This window comes from Urocitellus parryii, chromosome 6, assembly GCF_045843805.1.
Source record: "Urocitellus parryii isolate mUroPar1 chromosome 6, mUroPar1.hap1, whole genome shotgun sequence".
Classification (NCBI taxonomy): domain Eukaryota; kingdom Metazoa; phylum Chordata; class Mammalia; order Rodentia; family Sciuridae; genus Urocitellus; species Urocitellus parryii.
In genome coordinates, this window is record NC_135536.1 from 66,494,667 (window position 1) to 66,521,568 (window position 26,902).

The 26,902-nt window shown below is 35.8% G+C and overlaps 1 protein-coding gene across 4 annotated transcripts in view; it reads right to left on the reverse strand.

Moving 5' to 3' along the window:
• The window catches only part of Fut8 (fucosyltransferase 8), a 319,640-nt gene that overhangs the window by 39,141 nt on the left and 253,597 nt on the right, over positions 1-26,902 (reverse strand). For all 4 annotated transcript variants that reach the window (XM_026385191.2, XM_026385189.2, XM_077799608.1 and 1 more), the window contains one exon: positions 26,154-26,391. In XM_026385191.2, the coding sequence (XP_026240976.1) occupies positions 26,154-26,391 (238 nt within the window). The remainder of the gene's footprint in view (positions 1-26,153; positions 26,392-26,902) is intronic.

Genomic DNA, 26,902 nt, shown 5'->3' on the forward strand with positions numbered 1-26,902 from the left:
TTCTTTTGTTTCAATTTCATTGATTTCAGCTCTGATTTTAATTATTTCCTATCTTCTACTGTTTTTTGTGTAGATTTATTCTTCTTTTTCTAGGGCTTTGAAATGTAATGTTAAGTCATTTATTTGTTGACTTTTTCTTCTTTTAAGGAATGAACTCCATGCAATGAACTTTTCTCTTAGAACTGCCTTCATAGTGTCCCAGAGATTTCAATATGTTGTATTTGTGTTCTCTAAAAATTTTTTGATCTCCTCCTTGATGTCTTCTGCAACCCATTGTTCATTCAGTAGCATATTATTTAGTCTCCAGGTGTTGGAGTAGCTTTTATTTCTTATTTTTTCAGTAATTTCTAATTTCATTCCATTATAATCTGATAAGACTTCTATAGTGCAAGAATTAATATCAAGAATAATAAATGGGATAGATTCAAATTAAAAAGCTTCTACTGAGCAAAAGAAACAATCAGTGAGGTGGATAGAGAGCTTATACTAATGAGGAACAAATTTTTACTACATGCACATCAGATAGAGCACTAATTTCTAGAATATATAAAGAACTCAAAAAGCTAAACACCAAAAAACAAATAACCCAATCAGTAAATGGGCCAAGGAACTGAACAGACATTTCTCAGAAGAAGATATACAATCAATCAACAAATATATAAAAAAATGTTCAACATCTCTAGCAATTAGAGAAATGCAAATCAAAACTACTCTAAGATTTCATCTCACTCCAGTCAGAATGGCAGCTATAATGAATACAAACAATAATAAGTGTTGGTGAGGATGTGGGGGAAAAAGGTATACTCATACATTGCTGGTGGGACTGCAAATTGCTGCAGCCAATATGGAAAGCACTGTGGAGAATCCTTGGAAAACTGGGAATGAAACCACCATTTGACCCAGCTATCCCACTCCTCGGTCTATACCCAAAGGACTTAAAAACAGCATACTACAGGAACACAGCCACATCAATGTTTATAGCTGCACAATTCACAAAAGCTAAACTGTGGAACCAACCTACATGCCCTTCAGTAGATTAATATATAAAGAAAATGTAGTATATATATACACAATGGAATATTATTCAACATTAAAAGAGAATAAAATCATGGCATTTGCAGGTAAATGGATGGAGCTGGAGAAGATAATGCTAAGTGAAATTTGCAAATCTCCCCAAAAATCAAATGATGGATGACTTCTCTGATATAAGGATACTGATTCATAATATGCTGTGGGGGTGGGTGGGTGAGGGGGGGAGGATTAAATGAACTCTGGATAGGGCAAAGGGGAAAAGGGGAGGGAGGAAAAGGGAGGGGACATAGGATAATGATGACCATCATATTCCAGCATCTTTTCTACCCCTAAGTACATGTATGAAGATACGCAGGATATAATTGTACTTTGTGTACAACCAGAGATATGAAAAATTGTGCTCTATATGTGCAATATGAATTATAATGCATTCTGTGTTGTCATATGTAACAAATTAAAATAAAAAAGGAAACTTGGAAAACATAATAAAAAATAAATAAATGGAGAGATAATCCAAGTTGGTAGATGGGAAGCACCATATTCCCAACTTTATATATATATTCACTATTGTCCCAGTTGAAATTTCAGCAAGTTTCTTTGTAGATATCAACAAATGGATTTTAAAATTTACATGGAAAGGCAAAACACTCAGAAGAGGTAACATACCATTGGAGAAGAACAAAGTAAGATTAGTGGTACTATTTGACTTCAAGATTTAACAGTTGATCCTCTATCTGCAAATTCAACCAACCTTGGATGGAATATTTAAAAAACCAAAATATGAAAATAGCATCTATACTAATCATGTACAGACTTTTTTCCCTTGTCATTATTCCTTAAATAATATAGTATAACAACTATTCACATAAAATTTACATTGTATTAGATATTATCAATAATCTCAAAATGATTTAAAGTATACAGAAAGCTGTATTCAGTTTACATGGAAACATTATGCCAGTTTGTATAAGAGGTTACAACATCTTTGGATTTTGGTATTCTGGTGCATCTGTATCCTGGAACCAATACTCTGTGGATACCATGTGATGACTGTACTATAAAGTTACAGTAATAAAGACAGGGTGGTGCTGGCAAATAAATCAATGTAAAAGAAGAGTCCATAAACAGACCCACACAAATATAGTCAACTGTGACAAAGGAGCAAAGGCAATCCAGAGGAGGAGTCTTTTCAACAAACGAAGAAAAAAAAAATCTGTTGGATGTCTACATGCAAAAGAAAAAAAAAAAAAAGACATTGATTTTATACCTTTCACAAAGCTTAACATAGATCACAGAACTGAATGTAAAGCAAAAAACTATAACTTTTCTACAAGATAATACTGGTCAAAATCTAGATGACTTTGCATTTGGCAATTAATTTGTTTTCTTTTTGTTTTTTTGGTACTGGGATTGAATCTAGTGACTTGTGCATGCTAGGTAAGCATTCTACCATGGAGCTATACCCCCAGCCCCTTGGCAATGAGTTTTTAGATACAACACCCTCAGCCCCTTAGCAATGAGTTTTTAGATACAATCCACAAAATAAAAAATTAAGAAGTTAGACGTCATTAAAATTAAAAACTTTTTGCTCTGTGAAGGACAGTTTTTAAGAAAATGAAATAAAAATCCACAAGTAGAAAATAATTTCAAAACTAATATCTGCTAAAGAACTAATATGTAAAATATAAAAAAAGAATTATTAAAATTCCATCTACAGCTAAAAAAACCTCATTAATTTAAAAACAACTAAATTATAATATGAGCAGATATCTGAACAGACACTTCTTTAAAAAAAATACCGTGGCATATAAGCATATGAGATGATGTTCAACACTATACTTAATGAATAAATTATAAATTAAAACAGGATACTACTACACGTACCTATTAGGATGGAAAAACTCTAAAATCATGACAACACCAAATGCTGAGGAGGATGTAGAACAACAGAAAGTCTTTTTCATTGCTAGTGGGAATGCAAAGTTATGCAGTCACTATTATGGAATGTATATTTAAGTCTCTGTCTCTGTCCCTAAATTCAAAGGTTGAAGTCTTAACCCCCAATGTGATGGTATGAGGATGTAAGGCCTTTGGGAGGTAATTAGGCTTAGATAAGGTCATGAGGGTAGGGTCTCCATGATAAGATTACTGTTATGACAAAAGGAAGACTCAGCAGAGTTTCTTTTCTCCAAAAATGTGAGTATATAGTGAGAAAGTAAAAAAGTGACTGCTAGTCATGAAAAGGGAAGTCACCAAGAACAGAATTTGCTAACATCTTAGTCTTGGATTTTCCAGCCTCCAAAACTGACTCAATTTATGGTAATTTGTTATAGTAATTTGAACAGCTACTTTGGAAGAAAGTTCGGCAGTTTCTGACCAAGCTGATAGTAGTCTTAGTATATGATCCAGCAATCTCATTCCTAAGAGCTTCCCCAAATAAGTTGAAAATTATGCTTACACAAAAACCTGCACCAATTATTTATTCATAATTAATAAAATTGAAGCAACCAAACTGTTATTCAATAAACTATGATACATCCATACAATACAATTCAGCAATAAAAGGAAATGAACTGTAAAGTCACAAAAAGACATTCAGAATTGGAGGAGGAGGAGGAGGACGAAGAGGAAGGGGGAAAAAAAGAGAAAGAAGAAGCAGTGGCAGCAGCATCTGCCAGGCAGAAAAAAACCATATAATGTTCAATTATAAACTATATGACCATACTATGTTTGATTCCAGAAAAAGCAAAACTGCGGAGACAGAAAGGATGGTAGTTGCCAGGGGTTAAGGAGAGGGTGACAGAGAGGGATGAACAAGTGGAACACAAGGGATGTTGGGGGCAGTGAAACACCCCTGTATGATTATATGATAGGATTGGCAAAAGCCAGAGAACTATAAAACAGAAACAATGAACCTTAACACAAATGGACTTTAGTTAAAAATGCATCAATAATAGTTCATCAATTTAAACAAATGTACCACAGCAATACTAATAACAGGAAAAACTGGGTCATGCCAAGTTCGCAGGGTGTGTTGCTGGTAGTGGTTGTTATGGTTTAAATATGAAGTGCTGTCCAAAAAGCTCATGTGTTGAGACAATGTGAGAAAGTTTAGAGGTGAAATGATTGGGTGAATCCACTGAGGGGATTAACGGTAACTGTAAGTAGGTAAGGTGTGGCTGGGGAAGGTGGTGGGGGTACTTTGGGGTACCTATTCATTCTCTCTCTCTCTCTCTCTCTCTCTCTCTCTCTCTCTCTCTCTCTCCTGAGATACTTTTTTTCCTCTTTACCTTTCTGCCATAATATTCAGCCTCATCATGGGCCCACAGCAAAGGAGCCAGCCATCTATGGACTGAGACCTCAGAAAGTGTGAGCCCCAAATAAACTTTTCCTCCTCTAAAATTGTTCTTGTCAGGTCTTTTGGTCACAGCAACAAAGAGGCTGACTAAAACAGTGGCAGTGGTAGTTCTGTAGGTGTGTGTGTGAACCGTACTTTTTGTTCAACTTTTCTGTGTGCCTAAAACTGCTCTAAGAAATAGTCTATTAATTTTTTAAAATGCCTTTAAAATGACCAAAAGACTACACACACACACACACACACACACACACACACACACACACACACATCTATTTAAGTAGTATTTTTATCTTTTATTTTTTAAGCACTTTCTGGTTTTTTTGAGCAATAGAATTCATTGAGTTATATTTTAAATATTTATGTAAAAATAATCAGGCTAAAAGAATGAATATATGTATTTAGCATTACCAGAACTACAATATAATCTGGATGACATTAAATCTAGGAAAGTCAACATAATCTTTAACCTTTCTGTATGTGTTCAATATTAACCAAAACAATTCTATCTTCTCTTGGGGTTCTTTTCTGAAGAGAGAATAAATGAGGAAAACTCATTGAAGATTAAAAATTAAGAAAAGAATGATGTTCTAGTAATTGCTAAGTATTATTAACTCATTTTGTCTCATCAAAATGAGTGTGGAACATGTGTATAAACTTAATATAGTAACATGGAAGGGCCAAACTTAACACAAATTAGAAATACAATTGGACTAAAAATGCTCAAAGGCATTTTTAGTCCAATTGTAAGGCTATATGGAAAGACATCTTAAAATTACTAAAGTGTGTGTCATAGATTACCTGGGAAGAAACTTGTTCTATCTGAATGAACTTCATTTCTCCTTCAATGTAGATGTTTTCAAGTTTATAACTAAGAATTTGTCTTCTAGTCAATATTGACATAAAGTCTATAATTTGATAAAAGTGGAAATACTGTTTTATCAAAGTCATCTTTTATGACAAACAGATAACACAAAATTAATCTTTGCTAGCAGACAGACTTTTTAAGGCTTAACAGAATTCAAACCAATAATCAAGCCTCTCTCCCTACTCATATTTAATGGTGTTTTCAGTTATTTAACAAAAACTAAGCACTGTTCAGAGTGTTCTTAGCAAAAAATAAAATCAACTCTTAAAATTAAAAACAATTCTTTATTGATGATGGCTTTGATGTAGTAAGTCCTCAAATACATTAATAGGCCTCAACCACTGACTTAAGCTCACTGACTTAAGCTCACTTGGAGTGATAGTTCCATTATAATAATGTCTGCTTTCTTTCATCCCAGAATTATAGGGCAGAGAGATTTGTTTCATGCTGAATTTATTATTTTAAAAAATAGATTCTACCATATATGTTTTCATTGAAAATGAAATAAAAGGAAATAGATAAACGGGGGAAAAAAAGAACTGGTGTCACAGGTTAGATTTGAGACTGCATAAGTGAGCTTTTTGTTAGGGGATGATAAGAATGCATTTAAAATTTTAATTGAAGAATGCCAGGCACCAGAGGCAAACAGCATGCAATTGCTTAACATGTTAAATAAAGCCAGATGTCACAAAAGGACAAGTTTGCTGGGAGTTATAGCTGTTTACCATCATGCAAACAAAAACACAAAAGCTCTCTATTTCTTGAGGAACTTCATCCAGAGAGTGGACTGTGGCCTCTGTTCATCATTTTAGTAACGGGGGTTAAGCATGGTATACAAGTATCCCAAATGGAGGAAAAGTGAGTTTTTGACTATTTACCACTTTAAATTTACAATTACACCACCTTTAATTAATTTAGGAGAGTACTGACTGCATCTCTCTGCTTCCTGGCTCCATATCCTGAGCTACTTTTTCCCTCTATATCTTTCTGCCATAATTTCCTGCCTGTTGTTATTACTGTTTTAAGTAATGGCCACTGAAAGTGAATCTTCCATTCAGTACTGACAGGATAAAAAAAAAAAATCGGAATACTGGGTGGCAGATTGCAAAAATGTGTTCTCTCACATTCCACTGAAAAGAGATTGTAAAATGATAGGTAAACCTTTCTTTTTGGTAGTCACTAGGCTATTGAGAAAAAAATAAAAGGAGAAAGAGCAATAACTTTTAAACAATTCACAGATTGTACAGTCCTTTTCTGTAAGTTTCCTCTTATTTGTGATGCCTAGATCACATTATTATCAGGGATCTTTTCAACTATTGTGAGCGTTCAGGAAAATGCAACAAGATAGCACACGTTCAGGCCTTCTCCTTCTAGGTTCTAAGCCCTCTCTCTGCATCGATTGCTCTGCCGCACAAGTCCTCTAAGCTCTTACCTCCCCTACGCCTGCTTCCAAAGGGACAGAAGATCCTACCCAGGACTCCTTCTCCTACAATGCAGATTAGCCCCCCACCATACCACAATTCTCTAATAAAGCCTCTACAACAACTGTCCCCTTGGCCCCTCTGCCTTTCTCTCCTCCTGCCACATGCTCACAGGCTGCTGTTTCCCAACCCACATATCTGTGTCCTCTACACAAGGTGGCTGGGGTAGATGGTGTAATCCAGGTTCATGTGCCTTTCTCTTTGTCAGATCTTTCACAGACAGAAAAGCAGCTTGGGTCCTATACTTCAAGTCCCACCACATATACCAAAGAGTTTCAATATCTGACTCAATCACATGATTTGATCTTCCACAAAGTCATAAGATCTTGTCTAACACCCCCCTGCCCAAGGAGTGCAGGCGAGTTTGGAAGCAAGCTAGAAATTGTGCTGATGAGGTACATAAGACTTCCCCTGCCCATCCGACTGGCACTGAAGTGGTCCCTGATCGGAACCCCAAGTGGGATTATAATTCACCTGGAGGAGTAACTAATAGAAACCAATTCATTACTTGCTTCATGGCAGGACTTAGAAAGGTAACCCATAAGGTTATCAATTATGAAAAGCTCCCAGAAATCATCCAAGATAAGAATGAAAATGCTTCAGCATTTTTAGATTGCCTGATCAAGGTTTTATTACAATATACTAATCTGGACTCTGAGTATAGGAGACAACTACTAATGACCTACTATGTCTCCAAGAATTTTCCTGATATTAAGGCCAAACTAAGGCACCTCAAGAGGGGCCCCTACTCCCCATACTGAGGTTCTGGGAGTGGCCAGATGAGAAGGCCCCAAAGCAGAAATATCAGATGCTCATTCAAGCCATCTGTTCCGTCTCAGCATCTATCTCTGGTTCCACTGGCCCTCGGAAGAGACCCATGGGACCACCTGGACCCAAGGGTTAGATGTGGTTAGATGGGTCACTGGGCTCATACATGTCCCAAGCCTTGCAAAACTCTGGGCCCTTGTCCTAAATGCCATCAGGAGGGACACTGGGTCATTGACTGTCCCATAGCCCATAGCAGCCCCCCAGCCATCTGGCCCTTCTGGTTCCCCTTTCCAACTCTTAGGACTAACTGCAGAGGACTGACGAGGCCCAGTTCCCCATCACTCGACCACTATCATCACTCCACAGGAACCCAGGGTAACTCTACGTATTTCAGCTAGGCCTATCTCCTTCCTCCTAGACACGGGGGCTACATATTCAGTCCTCAAAGAGTTCTGGGGGCTTGCTACTTGTTCTATGACCTCTACTGTTAGGTAGAGGTTGAACCTTACCAACCCTTACAGATACCTAGCCTTGTTTGCACTTTTGGCTCTCTAATTTTTTACCTACTCCTTTTTGGTCATTCCACAGTGCCCTGTTCCCCTTATGAGAAGGGACATCTTCACAAAGTTAGGGGCTACACTTTCCTTCTCCCCTCATATATGCTTCCATCCAGACTTGCCTGCTGCTCCCCTGATCCTCACCCTTACCTTAGGACCATCCCCTATTCCCTCTGCCATAACCCTCTTCCAAGGTGGACCCTACTGTCTGGGATGTTTCAAGTCCTTCTATCGCCTCACACCACAAGTCCATTCACATCCATCTCAAAAGCCCCCTCCATTTTCTGGCCCAATCACAATACCTGCTCTCTCTCCTTGCTGCAGCTGTCCTTCTCTTTTTGCACAGCAGCCTGGATCACATTTTCCCATCAGCTTTGCTCTCCCCCTCCAGGGATTTGAGCTGCTTTGGGATCCTGGCCTGAGGGCCTAGGACAATTACCATACACTTTCTTCCATTCACCTAGCACTTTTCTTCATCCACACACCAGCCTCATTTGGGTTAAGTGACTTTGCTCTTCCCCTCCTCTATTCCTCTCAAGTCTGTTCCCTAGAAATGGCAGTGACAAGTTTTCTCTCTAGAGACAAAAGTTAACTTAGATCTTGGCACCAAGTTTCTTGACCTTCCCATCCCTTCCCTTTGGCAAGTACACTCTTGGGTCTTGCTCCTCAGCAGAGCTCACAAAAGCCCTGGCCAGGCAACCAAGAGGACTCTCTACGGGCAAAGCCTGGGATTAGGGAAGTAGCAGGTGACAACAACTTTCTCTCAGTCTAAGAAAGGCTTCAGTCATGGGACCAGTGAATTGTGTGGTGACCCCTTTTCACTTCTGTCCCCTCTCTGGTTTGGCCTAGAGCTGGGGACGCCTGCCTCTAGCCACTCCAACACTCCAACTCACCATAGGGAACTCCCAATTCAGAATCCCATCTGACTCACCTGTTGGCTGCCTCCTTGCCCACTTAGCCCCACTCCATTTGGCTCCTAATTCAACTTTCCATTCTATTCCCTTCTATGACTTGGACAATGGCCTCCTAATGGCACCTTTGATTTTATGGAATCTTCATAACTTTTGCAAGTGCTTAGAAAAATGGAAGGAAATCCCTTACATGCAGGCTTTCTCCTGTCTCCACTCCAGGCCTTCTCTTGGCTCCTCTTGTTCCCCTGCCCAGCTTCTATTTGCCACTAAAGCTCTGGATTCCTCCAGAGACCCTACTTCTAGACAAACAAGGGGACCCTTCTCCCTTCTTCTATTGACATAGTACATTATAAAGCCTTAGGCAGCAATCTCCCTGGCCAAAGCCACACTGAAGCTAACACTGAAATACAAAGGACAGACTCAGCAGGCTTGAAAAGAGGCCTAAGGATGGGGGGAGTGTCAATTTTTTTGACAGAAGAATGATTTCAAAACTTTTTATCTACCCTGATCTCAGATACCCATTTCAACTTTACATGGCTGAAAAGCAGGGATTTGCTCTAGGGGGTCCTTGGACACATGCTGGGGCCAACCTTTGCCCCTGCGGTTTATCTACTGAAAGGATCTTGACCCTACTGTTCTGGGATGGGCCCCTTGCCTACCAACATTGGTGGCAGCCTCTCTACTCATTAACGAGTCAAAGAAATTCACCTTTGGGGCTCCACTCACCATCCTGGCTTCCCATCACCTAAAGGAACTCCTCACTTGAAGGGCTTACATCCCCTACCCATTTATGCATTGAAACTCTGGAGGAGCTTCTTCCACATTCCTCCCACATAAAGGAAGGCCCCTTGCTCCAGGCAACGTACACATGGTTCACAAATGGCTCCTCCTTCCTTCAGGAGGGAGTTCATCCGGCAGGGTATGCTAAAGTCTCTCTAACCTCAGTTGTGGAAATGATTCCCCTCCCCAATAAAACATCCGGTCAGCATGCTGAACTTGTTGCCCTCATCACAGCCTTCAGTTTGGCAAAGGGAGCCTCCCTCAATGTCTACTATCCCTTGAATTACATTTATATTGGACTAATCTCCTTCTCCTTCTCCTCTTCTTAGGTTGGTTATGTTGGTTAGGTTTCCCAAAGAAGTCACTCAACATCTCCACTTTTGAGCTTCTATGTGAATGGCCTATTTCCCTGCTCAGCTCACCACCCTCTGATTTTCCACTACCCCTTGCTCCTCATCTTTTCTAGCTCCTTCTTGCATATATTAGGAATCTTCTTTGGCAATATAGGGATTCAGTTCTGGCAAAGACTAGTTCTGCCTCTTCCCATTCTCCCACTCTGTCTCCTGGTGACCTGGTACTTTTTAACCACTCCCCCCAACAGGCCCTCTCCTCCTCTCAATTCTCCACAAAATGGATGGTCATTCTTACTACTCCCTTAGGGGCATCCTATATTGGGTTCATAACTCCCATTTAAAACGGTTTTCTTGACCCTTTTATGCAGCAATACCCACAGGCCCTCTCAAGCTGCATTTCTCCATGGCTGGAACCCCCAACAAGATAAAATAAATCCAACAGGACCTTAAGGACCTTAAAACAACAGCTCTCCTCTGTAGAATGACAGCCAAGTAACCACCTTCTCCAGTGGGCTTCCTTTTCTGACCCCTCTCCAGTCATAGGCCTTCTGTTAATGCTAGTCCCTATGTCATTAGATGGGTTCAGATCAGATCCAAAAAATCTCTAATCAAATTATAAACCTGCTTTTGTTATAGGAATTCCAATCCCTCACCAAAAATTGGGGCACCAGGGATAGCATTCCACCACCACTCAACCTCTGTCATTTGGTCATTTGTCATTGTTCCAATGATATCCCTCACCCCTATTGTGGGATTCAAACAATGTGCCTCTTCTCAGCAGGAAGCAATTATATTAGACTGACCTACATCCCTGTTCCCTAAGGGGCCCAATAAAAAACAAAAAAGGGAGGAATATAAGGTCCTTGCTTAGCATCTGGATGTCCATCTTAAGTGACAGCTGCCATTTTAAGAAAAAAGTTTTGCTTTCCCACCCAAGGGTGTTTCTGAAAAAGGCTCACCACTCCCTCATACCAACCCAACCCTTAACCACCCACATCAGGACCCACTTGGCTCTGATTCTCGAGCCTCCCCTCCAGAACCCAATCCTGTTTTGCCTTTCTCTAATATAGAGAGATGGCCTTTATTTGTCAGCTCTAACAAATGTATGTATCTCTGCCTGGTCTCCATGCTTACCTGCTTATTTGTCTCTCCTTCCTTACTTTCCCTTCAATTAATTTAAATCAAATTAATTAAACATAAAAAGCTTCATAATGGGGGGCACAAAAGAACAGTCAGGGGAAGTAATGAATGATTGAGTCAGGAAGATGGGGGATGATTCAAAAGGACACTTCCCCTCCTCAACAGTTGCCAGGGTTACCTGCCTCCAAGGAACTGTTCTCCCAACAAAGAGTTGTTAGTGAATGCCCCCTGGGTCACTCCCTTCCTTCCTGTACCCTGGGAAGCTTTGTTCTGGCCCTTGGATTACCCCTCCTTTTGGTCACTCCATATTTGGGGTCATGTAGGCAAAATAAAGGGAGGAAAGGGCATGAGAGAAAAGGAAATAAAAAATCTATAAAACAGGGCAGGACACTCCCACTTCCTGGGGCACTTATTTGGACCCCCTACTCTGTGGAGGAGCCTCTGTCTGCCTCTCTCTCTCTGTTCTATCCTTTAAATAAAACTTTATGCTCTAGCCTCAGTGTTTCTCGAATGTTCAATCTTCAACACTGGGGAAACAGACCCAGATCCTGATTGATTCTCAACACCAGTATCAATAACATACTATTGAGATAAAAACTTGGAGATATAGTAAGGGAAAGGTAAACTGAATCTCAAATGAGAAGCACCCAAGAGCCCTTGGAAGTCAAGAAATGCCTGTAAACCTTTGAAATGCAAAATAAGCATTTCTAAGCAACTCAGCCCAAGTCCTTAGACTGATTCTTGGTCCACACCCCTGACCCATGCTCTTGTCTGCAAAAAATCAGGAGAGCAATTCACTGCACAGACTCCATCTCTAGTCCAGCCTCTAACAACTGCCCCTCTATAACTATTAACACTCCACATCAATAGGTCATTGCATCTCCTCTGGAGGTGGCCTGCATTCTCCCATGAATATTTATCAAAAGCTTCTCATTTTCAACATGGCTGGAATTGTCCCTTGAATGTGTATTTCTTACTTTACTCCCAAAGACATCTCTCTTGAGATAGCTCATATTCTCCCTTGAATGTATACCTGCTTTTCTAAATAAATCTATCTTTGTCTCTGGCACTTGCTGAAATGCTTTTAATCAAGTACGCCAAGGACCCCACTTTTCCTGAGACCAGGTCCCTCTCTCCAGAAACTCCTCCCATGATACTACTATGTTTTACTAAAGAAGCAAAAGCTTTAAAATGCTACTCTGCCCTTGACAACAGATTCCTTCCAAATTTAGGTTTGTGAAACCATTTCCTTCTGTTATTTTTAGAGAGTGACATGGCTAGAGGGTACAGACTGTTTTTTTTTTCTGCCACAACTTAAAGAACATTCATGTGTTCTCAGACCTATTCTTTTCTACTCTTTCTTTAATCATTTGCAGCATATTCTAAAGACCCACTGGCAATTCATTTCAATGAGACAGAACAGCAAGACAGTCCTTAAGAAATGATAAGACAAATAACAATAATTTACAGATTTTTTAAAAAAATGTGTCTGTGGTTACTCCAGTTTTTACACAATTACATAGATACGTCTACTATTAAAAAAGAGGAGTACCTTCTGATAAGTAGTTAAGGGAATATTCAGTTGTTATAGTAAAGCACCTATAGTCATTTTGTCAAACAGTTGAAAATGCCATCAAATATACATCTGAATATACAATGAATGCCAAACAAAATATCTGCACAACATAGAGCACAGAAACTAAAAATGCAACTTATCACTAATGCATATTTTTCCAGACTTAAAATAAAGGTTCAAAGAAGATATTTCATTTAATCAAGTGAGAAACATTTAATTTAAATTATATATCCCCAGTAGAACTGGCAAGAGTGATTTGCCCATATACACATTAATTAGTTCACTGATTACATATTAATATTAATGATATTAAAGAAATAGCTTAAAGTTAAATTTTCAGATTTTTAAAAAATGCCATGAATATAGACATAACATTTATTACTCATGTAAGATGCCAGTATGCAGAAACTACAAAATTAGGGAATGGTTATGCCTTCTTTGACTTTTATTTTTGATGTCTGGAATTGTGTGTGTGTGTCTGGGCAAGCACGTGCAGCACTGGGAGTCAAGCCTCTTGCATACTAGGCAAGTGCTGTATCACTGAGCCACATCCCCAGCCCTAGAATATTTTTCAAGGAATGTGGAGTAATTTATCCTTTTCTCTCTTTCTTCAAGAACAAAAGCCTTCAAAATACCAACACTTGATTAATTAATTGTCATTTTCTAAATTGTGTTAGGAGAAGATGCATCTCTCAACTTAGTTGTTTGTTTGCTTTTTGTGTTGAAAACTGAATCCATGTGCATGCTAAACAGGTCCTCACTTCACCATTGATCCCCAGCCCCTCCCAAAGTAGTTTAATACTTTTTCTTGTATGCTGAATTTAGAAAGTACAAAACTTTCAAGGTGACATTCATTATATCTTTGGCACTGTTTTACAATGAAAGACTAAGTAATAACAATGCCAATTCTGTCATTTCCTCAATTCAATTAAAAAAAATTTCCCATGTGCTAGGCCTTGGATTTAATTCCTGGCTCTGAAAAAAAGAAAAAAATAAAGAAAAGAAAAATTTTTAACAAGCAATGCTATATTGACTACTTTTGCCGATATTCTTCAAAAGCGTGGTTGCACTGTTTTCCACAGTTAATGCAAACGTGTTATACAATTACATGCTGAATAATTCCTTTAAATAAGAATCTATTACAAATTGCAATTATAGCAAATAAAGTCTTCCCTATTTAATGACAGTTAAGAATGAATATAAAATGCAAGGTTTATTAAATGAAAAAACTATCATTTATACACTTCTACAACTTAAAAAGTACTTGCACTATCAGATTTTTTAGAAAATTTTATTTATTCTAATTTGTTATACATGATGGCAGAATTTCAATTCATAGTACACACATAGAGCACAATTTTTTAAGTCACTGATTTTACACAAAGTATTTTCATACCATTCGTGTCTTTATACATGTACTTAGGATAATGATGTCCATCTCATCTTTCCTACCCCAATACCTCTCCCTCCCCTTTGCCCTATCTAAAGGTATCAGATTTATTTTTCATTCACTTGAAAAAAATGCAACATAATTGGCTATCAAAACCAACTTTTTAGTCACATTTGACTAAAGGCTGAGAAGCAAATGGTTTAATTCTCTCTTCCATCCAGTTCAGCAAATCAGAGTTAGAACAACAAATAATGCCCAAGAGCTCTAATATTTTGGCACCTACCATGAGAGGCATATAACATTTTTATCATCATCTGTCAAATACCTGTACAGAATTGCATAGCAAAGATTTCTGGTCATTTTACAACTCTGCCAAAACCAGTTCAAAATGCTATTTGTAGCAACACTAACCACATTTTGCCTCATGAGATAGACTTTTTAAATATTTGTATTTATTTCCTATTTAGGTGGAGAGCTTCCTTAGTAAAAGAACTTCTTGCACAAGAATCATCTATACTGAAGTAGAGAACCTTTTTTCTGCAAAGAGCCAGATAACAAATATGTTTTGCAGGCTATACATGTTTCTGCTACTGCCAATTAAAACATTTAATTTAAAATGTAGCAGATTTATAAAACTAGGCTTCAGGGACTATAGTGGACTATCATTTGCTAATCTCTGAGCTTTGAGGTCAGACTTCTGGTTTAGAAGCTGTATTACCTCTGGCAAGTTACTTACCTATATAAAATATGAATAAAATAGGTTTGTTGTGAATATTAAATTAGATAAATTATGCAAAATTCTCAGTGGTGTTACATAGTAAGGTTCACTAAATGTTAGCTATTGCTATATGTAGTATGATTATTTCCATAGTGCCTGAATAGGGTAGTATTCAATAAGTGTTAACTAAATTGAAGATATTCAAAGAAACTCATACATCTGAGATGTTGTATAAGAAAATGCCTTATTTAGTCCATAAAGTACTTTTATTTATTTATTTTTTAAATTAAAATCGTTTCTTTTTTATTAAATTATTTATTTATTCTAATTTGTTATACATGAGGGCAGAATGCCATTCATTTCATATTACGCATATAGAGCACAATTTTTCAAGTCACTGATTTTCACACCATTTGTGTCATAAAGTACTTTTAAATGAGTATTTTTAGATTTGGCTATTTGCAGTTTCATTGGAAAACATTAGAAATAAAAAAAAATCTTAAACAGTCTTTTAATATTAGGATTATTTTAATCAATATAAATGTGAATATAAAATTTTATCATAATAAAACTTGTCATAAGATACCTCAGAAGTTAATTCAAATAGAATTTTGTCAGAAACAATGATAGGCCATCATATTTTAAAAAACAGTTTTCAAATATTTTCATATGTATTATCTCATTTGTTCCTCACCAGAAATCTGTGAATCATATAGATTAGCCTATATTTTCTTTATTTGATACATTTAAAAACAGATTAAAAATGTTCAAGAACCATCCTGCTTATTGTAGGCAATTTAATAAAAAAAAGAACACCGAGTAAAAGCTATTGGCCAGTATGATAAGGCACAAGGAGACAAAAATATTTATTTTTTATTTATTTAAAAATAAATAGGATGAGTTTCTGAAAGAACTCATAATATGGTCAAAGAGACACATAAACATACCATTTAAATATAGTATATAAGTAAAAATATGGGGTCAACTGGAAGGAACTATCTCAAAGAAAATGATACTAAAAGATAAACAGAATTTTGTGAGATCATTTAGAAAGAAGATATTACATGTTCCTGGTATAGCAATAAACATGTACAGAACTTTTAAGGAATACATTTTAGATGAACTGGTGAGATTGAGTACAGGATCCATTTTGAGAAGTGGGCAGTATATATGAAAGGGTTTATTTCCTATATTCTGAGTAAAGTGTCTCTAGATACTAAGCAGTTGTGAGGATTTTAAGAGAGAAAATCATATATGGAAATGTCGCTCTGATGGTATTATGGAAGATGGATTAAAAGAAGACAGATTCTGAAAGCAAAAGGGATAATAAAATAATTTTCCCATAGAGGGAATAGGCAAGTTCAAGAAATGCCTACTTACTGTGACTTAGTAGGAACACTTTTATAGAAATATGTCAGCTTTATACTTACCATGACACAAAATATTTGAAGACCAATAAAAATTTGAGGTATAAGGAGAGAGATATATAAATAGAACATAATATGTTTGACAGAATGGAGAAACCAGAAATAGATCCATACATTGTGGATTTATTTGTGACAAAAGTATCAAGATAATTCAATAGGGAAAAGAAAGGTTTTCAAGAGCTAAGTCTGGAATAACTGAATAAAAAAAAAATTACTTCGGGCTGGGGATGTGGCTCAAGCGGTAGCGCGCTCGCCTGGCATGCGTGCGGCCCGGGTTCGATTCTCAGCACCACATACAAACAAAGATGTTGTGTCCGCCAATAACTAAAAAATAAATATTAAAATTCTCTCTCTCTTTCTCTCTCTCCCTCTCTCACTCTCTCTTTAAAAAAAAGTTACTTCAATCCTTATACTATACATAAAATTAATACTAGAGGACTCATAGTCTTGAAATATGAGAGCTAAAACTATAACACTTTTGAAAGAAAATGTAAGAGAATCTTCGGACCATTGTTTTTTTTTTTTTTTGTACTCAGGCTTCCTGTTTCCTAGCCCTTCAGACTTGGACTGGAATCTACATCATCAGCCCTCTGACCCTCAGACCTTCAAACTATAACACTGGTTCTCTCCTTGTTCTCCAACTTGCAGATGGCAGATCATGGGACTTTTCAGCCTCCACCATCACATATAAGCCAATAATGTGTAATAAATCGCTTTCTAAATAAAAGCACACAGACACAAAGAATAATTCATTTTTTTTTTTCTGAAGAACCCTGACTAATACAGCAGGCCACAAGGTCTCTGTTAACAACTATTCAACTGTGCCGCTGTAGTGTGAAAGCAACCATAGGCAATATGTTAACAAATGGGCATGGATGTGCTCTGATAAAATGCAAATACAAGTCAGGGGTTAAATTTGGTCTGAGGACCATAGTCTGTCAACCCTGTTTGTTGATTTTATATATAACATGATATAAAACATGATATAAAATTATATATAATATACTCATAGACATCTCTAGTTTTACTACATGTCACCTCACAAAGGTGATAATATGGGCAGTAAAAATATCTTTTATATAGTATGATGTGAGAAAAGTTTGGTAAGCACATCCCTAGAGAAACTAATGTACATGTACAAGGAGACATGCACAAAAATGGTTATTATAGCACTGTTCATAATGGCCAAATGTGAGATAATCTAAATGTTCCTCATGAGGCAATATATAAACCATGACACAGATATATAATAAAAAACAACAGCTGAATGAAATAAATTTCCACTTATTAACACATTTGTAATAAAAACAGATACCTCTAAAATTAAGCCACAAAATTGTAATCTTTCCTCTGAAATAGGGACATTATGTCATTTTAAAATGTAGGTAACATATTCTTAATTCAATCTAGGCATTAATAGAAAGACATTTCCATAGAGAAGAGGAGAGTTATTCTCTTTGGGATGGGGGAGTTTAGAGAGCCACAGCTGGCTCTCCTTGGGAGGATGAGTAAAGAGGATGACCATCTTCATCTTCATTTTGCTCCTCTATCATAAGTTTCCTCTTTTCTTTCTCTTTCTGAATGAGTATTTTTAAATCCATCAATATTTTTGAGTTTCATTAATTTTGGTTGTTAACCTTTCTCAAAAGCCCTGCTGAAATCCCATGACCCAATTATGCAATTATTGTTATTTTGCTTTGTTCCCATAAAACTAAAGGAGTAATAAAAACATATGGGTGCTTTAGAATATATAAAGCACTGTCAAATACATTATCACTTTGAATCTTTATAAGAACCCTGTAAGGTACATAGAAAAGGGAAGTTAAGAAATGCTACCCAAAGTCACACAGTTAATAACTTTGGCTCTAAATCAACAGCACTGATCTATCCTTACCGATGATGCCTTTCTAAATAAATGCTTAGCTTATCCTTCCATAAAGTCTCTAATTTCTTCAGCCAGAAAGTTTATCTCTATACTCTTGATGACCCATAGACTCTATATTTCCTTTTATGGCACTTAACATGTCCTATGTTTAAAAAATATTTAGATGTATGGGTCTTAATATACTCAATGGCCAATTTTTAAAGGCCAGGGACTGGGTCTTATTTATCTTTCTCTCCCCCACAATGTCTAGAAACACTCAATTCTTTAATTGAATGAATAGTGCACTCCCTTGTTTATGGTACTTATTTTTTTCTTGAAACATTATAATTAAAAAGCATAAATATAAGTATGTTCCCTAAAAAGCATAAATATAAGTATGTTCACTATATTTATGTTGTACCTTTTGGCAGCTGTATTTTTAAAAAGTTGTACAACAAAATTGTGAACAGGAGTTGGGCATGATAGCACCTGCCTGTAATCCCAGCAGCTCAGGTAGCTGAGGCAGGAGATCTGCAAGTTCAAAGCAAGCCTCAGCAACTTAGCAAGGCCCTATTAGCAAACCAGAGAGACCCTGTCTCTAAATAAAATACAAAGAGGGGTGGGGATTTGGCACAGTGGTTAAGTGACCCTGGGGGATTCAATTCCCGGCATACCCCGCCCCCCCAAAAACATTGTGAACAGGAATTATAATAACCCTAATTATACAATCTTTTGGAAAATATCAATTTGACTTACAGTATTTATTATCTAATTTTCTTTCCTGCCTGTCCTCTCTCTGCTTTTTTCCCTTATTTTTGTGGTGCTGGAGACAGAACCCAGGGCCTCTAGGTGAGTGAGGCATGTTCTACCATTGAGCTACATCCCCAGGCTTGCAATTTCTTTCTTCTAGGAAATACAACCTGCAATTACTTTAAAGCCTACTTTATTAGTAGAATAACCTTTAATTGAATTAAAAGGAACACTTTTGAAAAGAGGTGGAGGATAAATCTAATCCTTTCCAACATAGCTCAATTAGAATGTTTAAAACATGACTTGATTTTTTTTTAAGTAGTAGATGGACATAATACCTTTATTTTATTTATTTATTTTTATGTGGTGCTGAGGATCAAACCCCAGAGGCAAGCGCTCTGCCACTAAGCCACAATCCTAGCCTGTGACTTGATTTTTAAAAAAAATTTTTACTTGTAGATGGACACAATATCTTTATTTTAGTTTTATGAGGTGCTGAGGATTGAAATCAGTGCCTCAGGCATGCATGGTAAGTGCTCTACCATTGAGCTTCAACCCCAGCCTGTGACTTGTTTTTAATAATTCAATTTATATCAAGTCTTTTAAGGAAAAAATCAGTAACATAAAACGCCTATCAGTCTTTACAAAAACACTCATAATTTTGAAATAGTAATCAAGTCTATGTGGCCCAGACATCTTATAAGAAATAAGAATATCTGGATTTTATTTCTAGTTCTAGCAACCTTGAATAGATTCTAAATAGACTTTAGAGGAATAAAATAAAAATCTTCTTGAATGAAACTATATCTACCCCACAGTGACTTTAATTCTAATTATGTATTGCTTCTTCCTAAATCCACACCTCTTTTTATCTCTGAACTCATTCTGCCAGAACCCCCTGTCTTAATAAGGAAAATATATTGCTAAAAGATTCATAATTAGCAATAGAATTTTAAAAAACCAAAATCTATGGTTTAACAAAAGTGTCTCATATAGCTTGAAGGGTAATATTTTGAGATTTGAAAGGAAGGAGATACAGGAAAGCTAAGTTTTGTTTCTTTTACTGCACTTAATGTGTTCTGGTCAAGTGCCTGACACTGAATGAATAACCCCATTGCCACATATAAACACAAAATAAACAGCTAAAAATCTCATGTATAGAAACCAAAATATTCCCAAAATAACAGAGGAGAGTAAACTCGTAAGAAACCTGTCCTACATAAGTTCAAATTTGATGGTTTATCAAGTTTTCATTTTAAATAATCATATATGCCATTTATTATTTGAAAATGATTTACCTTACCTACCAATAAATAAAATTGATAGTTCAGGAAAACAAACCATGTTTATCTTGGCATCTTGCAAACCTTGGATTCACTTTCCCCAGGTTTTCTCATTATTCAGTTTGAGAAACACTTGTAGGACAAATATGGAAACAAATACCTATGATTATGTGGAAAGCAGTGACTGATTCCCTCATGGCTGCATTTGCACTGAGAACTTCCCATGCAAAGGTGCGGGTCAAGATGGCCCATTTGCTATGGTGATACCAGCCCAAGGAGGCTATGTACAAAGATATGCAGCTCTATCAGTTGGAACCGTGGACTCAGGCACTAACTCACAGGAGGTGGGTAGGCGGGTAAAGAGTTCTGGGCATAACAAGATGACCTCCATGTCTCATAATTTTCCCTGCATCCTTTAGACTGCCTGCTTTGCTAAAACGTTCTCACAAATAACCTTCTGATGACAAAACCTATGTAATAAATGTGCTGAGCTAGCTCTGGGTAATCAAACTCCAACAGGGTTTGGCTGCCTATCTGGCCCCAGCTTTCTCTGTATGTGTGTTTGTGTGTCTTTTCTTCATCCCCTATTCCCTATCTGAATTAATGGCCATGCTGGTGGCAGCAATTATGTGCAAGAATGTAGGCTCACTAGAAGCAAGGCTATAATACCAATAGTTTCCGCTTCCTATATACACATTTTTGGGTTTTCATGCATTTCTTTCTATATTCTTAAGTGAAAATAAAGATAAAGGAAATGTCATGGTATAAAGCAGCTTTGATTTCTTCTGAGACATATGGGTAGTCAGTATTTTAAACTCCTGAAACAAAAATACACAAATACTATAACACACCTAAAAAAAATTATCAAGGTTAAATCAAAAGTTCTTATGCACTTCCAGTGATACTTGTCTAAGTCAGTAATTCTTAAGTAGATAGGACAGAGAACCCTCTTAGAATTTTCAACTCTTATATCTGCACTGCTGCTTCATTCTCACAACAAAAATAATTTTAAAATCACTAATTATAGAGAGCCACCATTATAAGTAGGAGTATATATTCTCTCTCTGGTATATCAGGATCGAAAACATACAGAAAACTAATGGAGGCTTAATGCTGCTGAGAGACTATGATGGCTCCAGAATTTTATTATGATTAAATGGTGAGCTTATGCAGCACAGAAATAGTCCAGTGTCTAGAAGTTATTCTCAGGAGTTGTTTTTTTTCTTCTCTGGATCTCTCTTAATTTTTCCATTTAACATTATAATTTTAAAAAGGAAAAACTGTACATGAAGTTCTTATGAAGACCTGATTTAAAAAAAAAAAAAGACCTGATTTTCTTCTTAGAATAAAAGGATAACTCTCCTATTGTTGCATGTTATAATCTAATAATATAGTTCAGTATTGTGGTTGTGTTTTAAAATTTTGAGGACCAAACATATACAATGAAAACAAACTTTATGTGGAAGTCATTTAAATATCTTTTATGGCTCTTAAATGTTCTCCCTTGTGATTATAGCTCTATGGTGGAGAGATACACCATATATCCCTACCTGGCTGACCACTACTTATACTTAAGGTCTCAGCTTAGAAATGACTTCTTCCCAAAGAACTCCAAATACGTGTAGACATGTGTTTTAGAGTACTCTTAACTTATCCATGCTATAATATTATTAGAGCATTTTTTCATTGTTCATTCATTCATCTTCAATTGCCCCTGACAAGGGAGGGAATGTATCTATCTACTTCATGTAGTCCAGCAGGGTGTCTGACATATGACAAGTGTTTTTATTCAATTATTTTTATTTTGTAATTGCCCTCCCTATAAATATTAAGGATGTGAAATAGAACTCTTTTACCAAAACCTTTTTGAAATGATGCATGGAAAGGAACAATGCAGTTTAGACAAGTAAATACAAAAAAAAAATGGTTATAGATTTACCATATTTATAACATTATTTAAGTATATTAAACATGTACTTAAAGCAGGGATATATATATTATTTTATTTAGTTCCTACACATTCCAGGCAGTTTCTATAACTCTAATTATTCTCTAGGGCACCGAACAATTTCTTACTAGTTGTAAGAAATTGTTTGGTGCCCTAGAGAATAATCATTTTCATTTACAAAGTTCGTTTTCTAATTAGATTTCTTATATTGAATAATTCAGTTTAATTTATTACATATTTACTGAGATGATGAGAGCAAAACAAGAGGAAAAAAAGACAAACTATCCAGTGTTGTCTACTTGTTAACATGAATAATTTTTCAGTTTTTATAAGGTGGGGGAGAAAAACAGTAGAGAATTGAGTTTAAATAATTGGGGTTCTTTATCATTAAATCATTTATTCAGGGGCATTTATATCAACTAGAAAAAGCATTTTGACAGCTGGTAGTCACACATAGCCTAAAATAGTCAATATATTTTAAAAAAACAAATCAATAATTTTTGAAGATATTTCAAACCATTAAATATAGCGGCAAGACTACCATTCTGAATTATCATAAGGAGTCGATGTGGAAGAATCAGGAACCTTCTAAATGTAATTAATTCAGGTTTAGAATGCATCTTGTATTATAGAAAAATAAACCAATCATTTTATCATTTTATTATTAGCAATATATCTATATTAGCAATATATCTAACATCTATAGGAGATGGGAAAGACTGATTATTTTTAATTGGGAGCATAATCTTAAATTTTCCTTCACTTAAAAATTACTTACTATACAGGAGATGGCTTTACAACTGTAAAATGATGCAGGAGAAAAACAAGTCAACCTACAACAAAGTATGATATAGCTACAAAAATGATTATATGCATAAAAATTCCTATACTAGTTACATATTTGACCAAGATTCACTGAATTCTACATCTCAGGCATATCACATCAAGTGTGCATGAAATAATAATATCATGACAGTGCTTCCAAAGGAAATATCCTAAGATTCTTTGTACAAGTCAGAACAATAAGAGATACAGTTGATTTACAGCTAACTGAAGAATTACTGTCAAGAAGCTTATGCTTTCTTTATCTTGGAAACATGTTAATTCTTTAAAAGATTAGATATATATACAGGGAAAGAGAGAGAGAAACAGAGAGACAGAAAGAATATATATACAAACAAAAATAAATGGCAACAATACTTTTTGAAATAAGAAAAATTTCTAAGCTCAAACATACATCTCTTTTTTGGATATAAGATTAGTATGTAAATTATTTTAGTTGTGATGAGTTCTGCAAGCATATTAAAAATAATCACTAGTTTATTTAATTAAAGGCACAATTCACTTCATTAGCATGAAAAAAATATTTTACACAATACCTATGCTGACAAAAAAAGTCTATTTAAATTAAAATTGTAATTTTATGTTATCATGATAAAATGATTTTAATTAGGAACTATACCATAACCAAGAAGAAAATACAACTTACAACTCTTTAATACAGGAAGTTGTAGGGAAGGTTTGGAATAAGTTACAACATAGGGGGAAAGGGATATAAATATTCTTTTATTTAGTTCCTACACATTCCAGGCAGTTTCTATAACTCTAATTATCATTCTGGCTAGGTAAGGTATATGGCACAAGTTTATTGGGAGGGACTCAGATTAGAGGTAAGTACAAGTGAATGTGCTAACCAGAGTCCTTGCATGTGCAAGCTTTCTGTAAGACCCTGGATAATTCACTTACCTCAACTAGGCCTTGAATTACAGGTGAGTAAAGGAAGGATGGTTTCTAGATCCTGTTTACTTGTAACATTAAGAAATTCTGAATGTTTGAAGTTGAAGCCATTTTTAATCTTCACATCCTATAGTTGTCACTAAAGACTACAAAATGTACAAGAAAGCCTTAAAAATAAAATAAACAAATTAACCACTTATAGCATACAGGTAAGGCCAAATTATATACTAAAACCTGATAAATTCAGTGAGGCCAGGTTTTTTGTTGTTGTTGTTTGTGTGGTTTATTTTTTCCTTTCTATTAACTGATTATCACTCAAAAAGATGCCTCTCCCTAGAAACAATAAAATATAGGACCCTGTCCTACTCTGGCTATAAACTTATATAAAGAAGTTTAAACTGTCCAAGAAATTAAAACAGTTACAGTGACAGATTGGCTGCTTTTCCTGCTGTACAAATTTATTATCTTCCTAATTTTTTACACCTAATCAGTTGGCATTAACAATAAACTCTATAGTCCAGGTGAGTAGAAGACATTACCTCAAAACTGAAGCTCAGCAAGGTTCTAAATTAAGAGATTCAATTTAAAAATAAAGTGAATTACAAATAAAAAAAATATGTTGATATAGAGGATAAGAATTCTAAATCATCCTATGGAAGGCAAACATTACAAGATAATACTTTTAATCCATATGGGCCATTTTATAGCAATCCTAAGTATTTTAAAGAAATTACCTAATTAATTTTCATGACATGTCTGTGAAAGTCAGGTATTAACTAATTTTTTTTCCAAAGAAGGTAAAAAAGCGCACGCGCGCACACACACACACACACACACACACAATTCCACAGGAATTATACCAAAGATACTCACTGCCAATGACATAGCTTTCTATTCCATATCTAGAGTAACTTGTGAAAAAAGGTGCTTAGCCCAGTGATACATGATATTAACTAAAATGTCTCATCTTTTTGAAAAATATTTGACTTCCTACAAGATGTAAGTACAGAAACAGTGTATTTCCTTGCTTAGCATTTATACTAATGACGTAGTTCAGTATCTGCTACACTGTAGGAACTCATATTTAGTCAATGAATAAAGACTATTAATAGTAGCTAACAGCTACTAGAACTCTTGTATCAGGTACTGTAGTAAGTGCATTACATATATTATTTCATTTAATGCCACAAACAGTTCAATGAAACAAAATATTATTATTACTTCTCATTTTACTGAAGGCCTGGTTAAGTAACTTGTTCAAGATTACATGATAGAGGAAGGATTTTAAAACAAAGGTAGCTCAACCTTAGATCAAGATTATAGAGAAAGAGCCTTACACTAGCTGTAAGAAACTCTATCTATAGTCTAGTCCCTTTAATTCCATTTCCTTAAAGAGAAAGGAAATTTTAAAAATGATCTTTTGACTCTTTAGAATGCCTGGCATAGTACTTTAGTTCACAATATTCTTCATCAAATGTTTCCTATTAAAATTAAAATCACATGAACAAATTAGGTTTCACTGTTCTCAACTATAAAATGGAGATAAGTGATCTGCACAGTCTACCTCAATGGTTCTAAGAGTGTGGTCCAGAGATCTGGAAATTTTATAGAAATGCAAATACCCAGGCTCCACTTCAGACTTTATGAATCAGAAACTGATGTTTTAACAAGTCTTCCAGTCATGCTATCATCTGAGAATCAGGGTCTATTTTTAGAATAATTATGAAGATCAAATTAGTTCAACAGTGTGAAAGAACCCTAAAAAATGAAACCTGTATCATCATCATCATTATTAAAATATTAAATTACACTCCTCGGAAAAAAACACAAGTAATTTTATTAGATCTAAACAGAAATGAATATGGGAAATGAAATAGATCATAAAATACTTTCCAAATAAAATACTATTCTTCTGGGTTTTATTTTGATAATGTAAGCATTCATGGATCCAGAGTAAAAGATGACTATGATCCATAAAATTATACTTAGAAATCTGATAATTTGGGGCTGGGGTTATGGCTCAGGGGTAGAACATTTGCCTAGCATGTGTGAGGGGCTGGGTTCGATCCTTAGCACCGCATAAAAATAAATAAATAAAATAAAGATATTGTGTCCAACTACAACTAAAAAATAAATATTTAAAAAAAAACAACAAAAAAAGAAATATGATAATTTGATCATGCCAGAGGCCTGACATGCTGTACAAGCTCCTTACCTGACCAGTGTCCAGTGGAGACACCAGATCTGTCTGTGCATGTCTCACTTACAGGTCTAAACACAGTCTCCCATCCACCAGTAGCATAGCGCCAATTCTGAGATTCCAAGATGAGTGTCCGTTGGGTGCCATATGCAATCATGAAGCAGTAGACCACATGATGGAGTTGACAACCATAGCCACAGCCTTTGTTTATGTTACACACCAGTTTTTTGGCTTTGCTACAGTCCTTGGGATTCTGTCAAAGAGAAAAAGAAACGAAGATGAAGATAAATGTAGAGAGAAGTCAACTTTTCTTCACAAGTGATAAGTAGCAAAAATAATAATAAGCCAGGACTGATTCAGTGTTTCTTTTTTTAAAATATTTTGTTGTTGTTGTAGTTGACACAATACCTTTATTTTATTTATATATATTGTGCTGAGGATCAAACCCAGGGCCTCACACACATAAAAGTCTTATCAACGTACTAATTTCCCAGCCACAATGTAATTTCCTTCACTTACCTGTCCAGAGTAACTACGACCAAAAACATTGTGAAAAAGGCTAAATTGACAAATGAAAAATTTAGTCAAAATAAACAACATCTCTAGGCATCTCTTGCAAAATATAAATGCTCAATAATTATTATTTTGGACTGGTGGTGTAGCTTAGTGGTAGATTTCTTGCCTTGCATGCATGGGGTTCTGGATTCGATCCCCAACACTGCAAAACAAACAAGCACGCAAACCAAACAAAAACAAAAACCTAT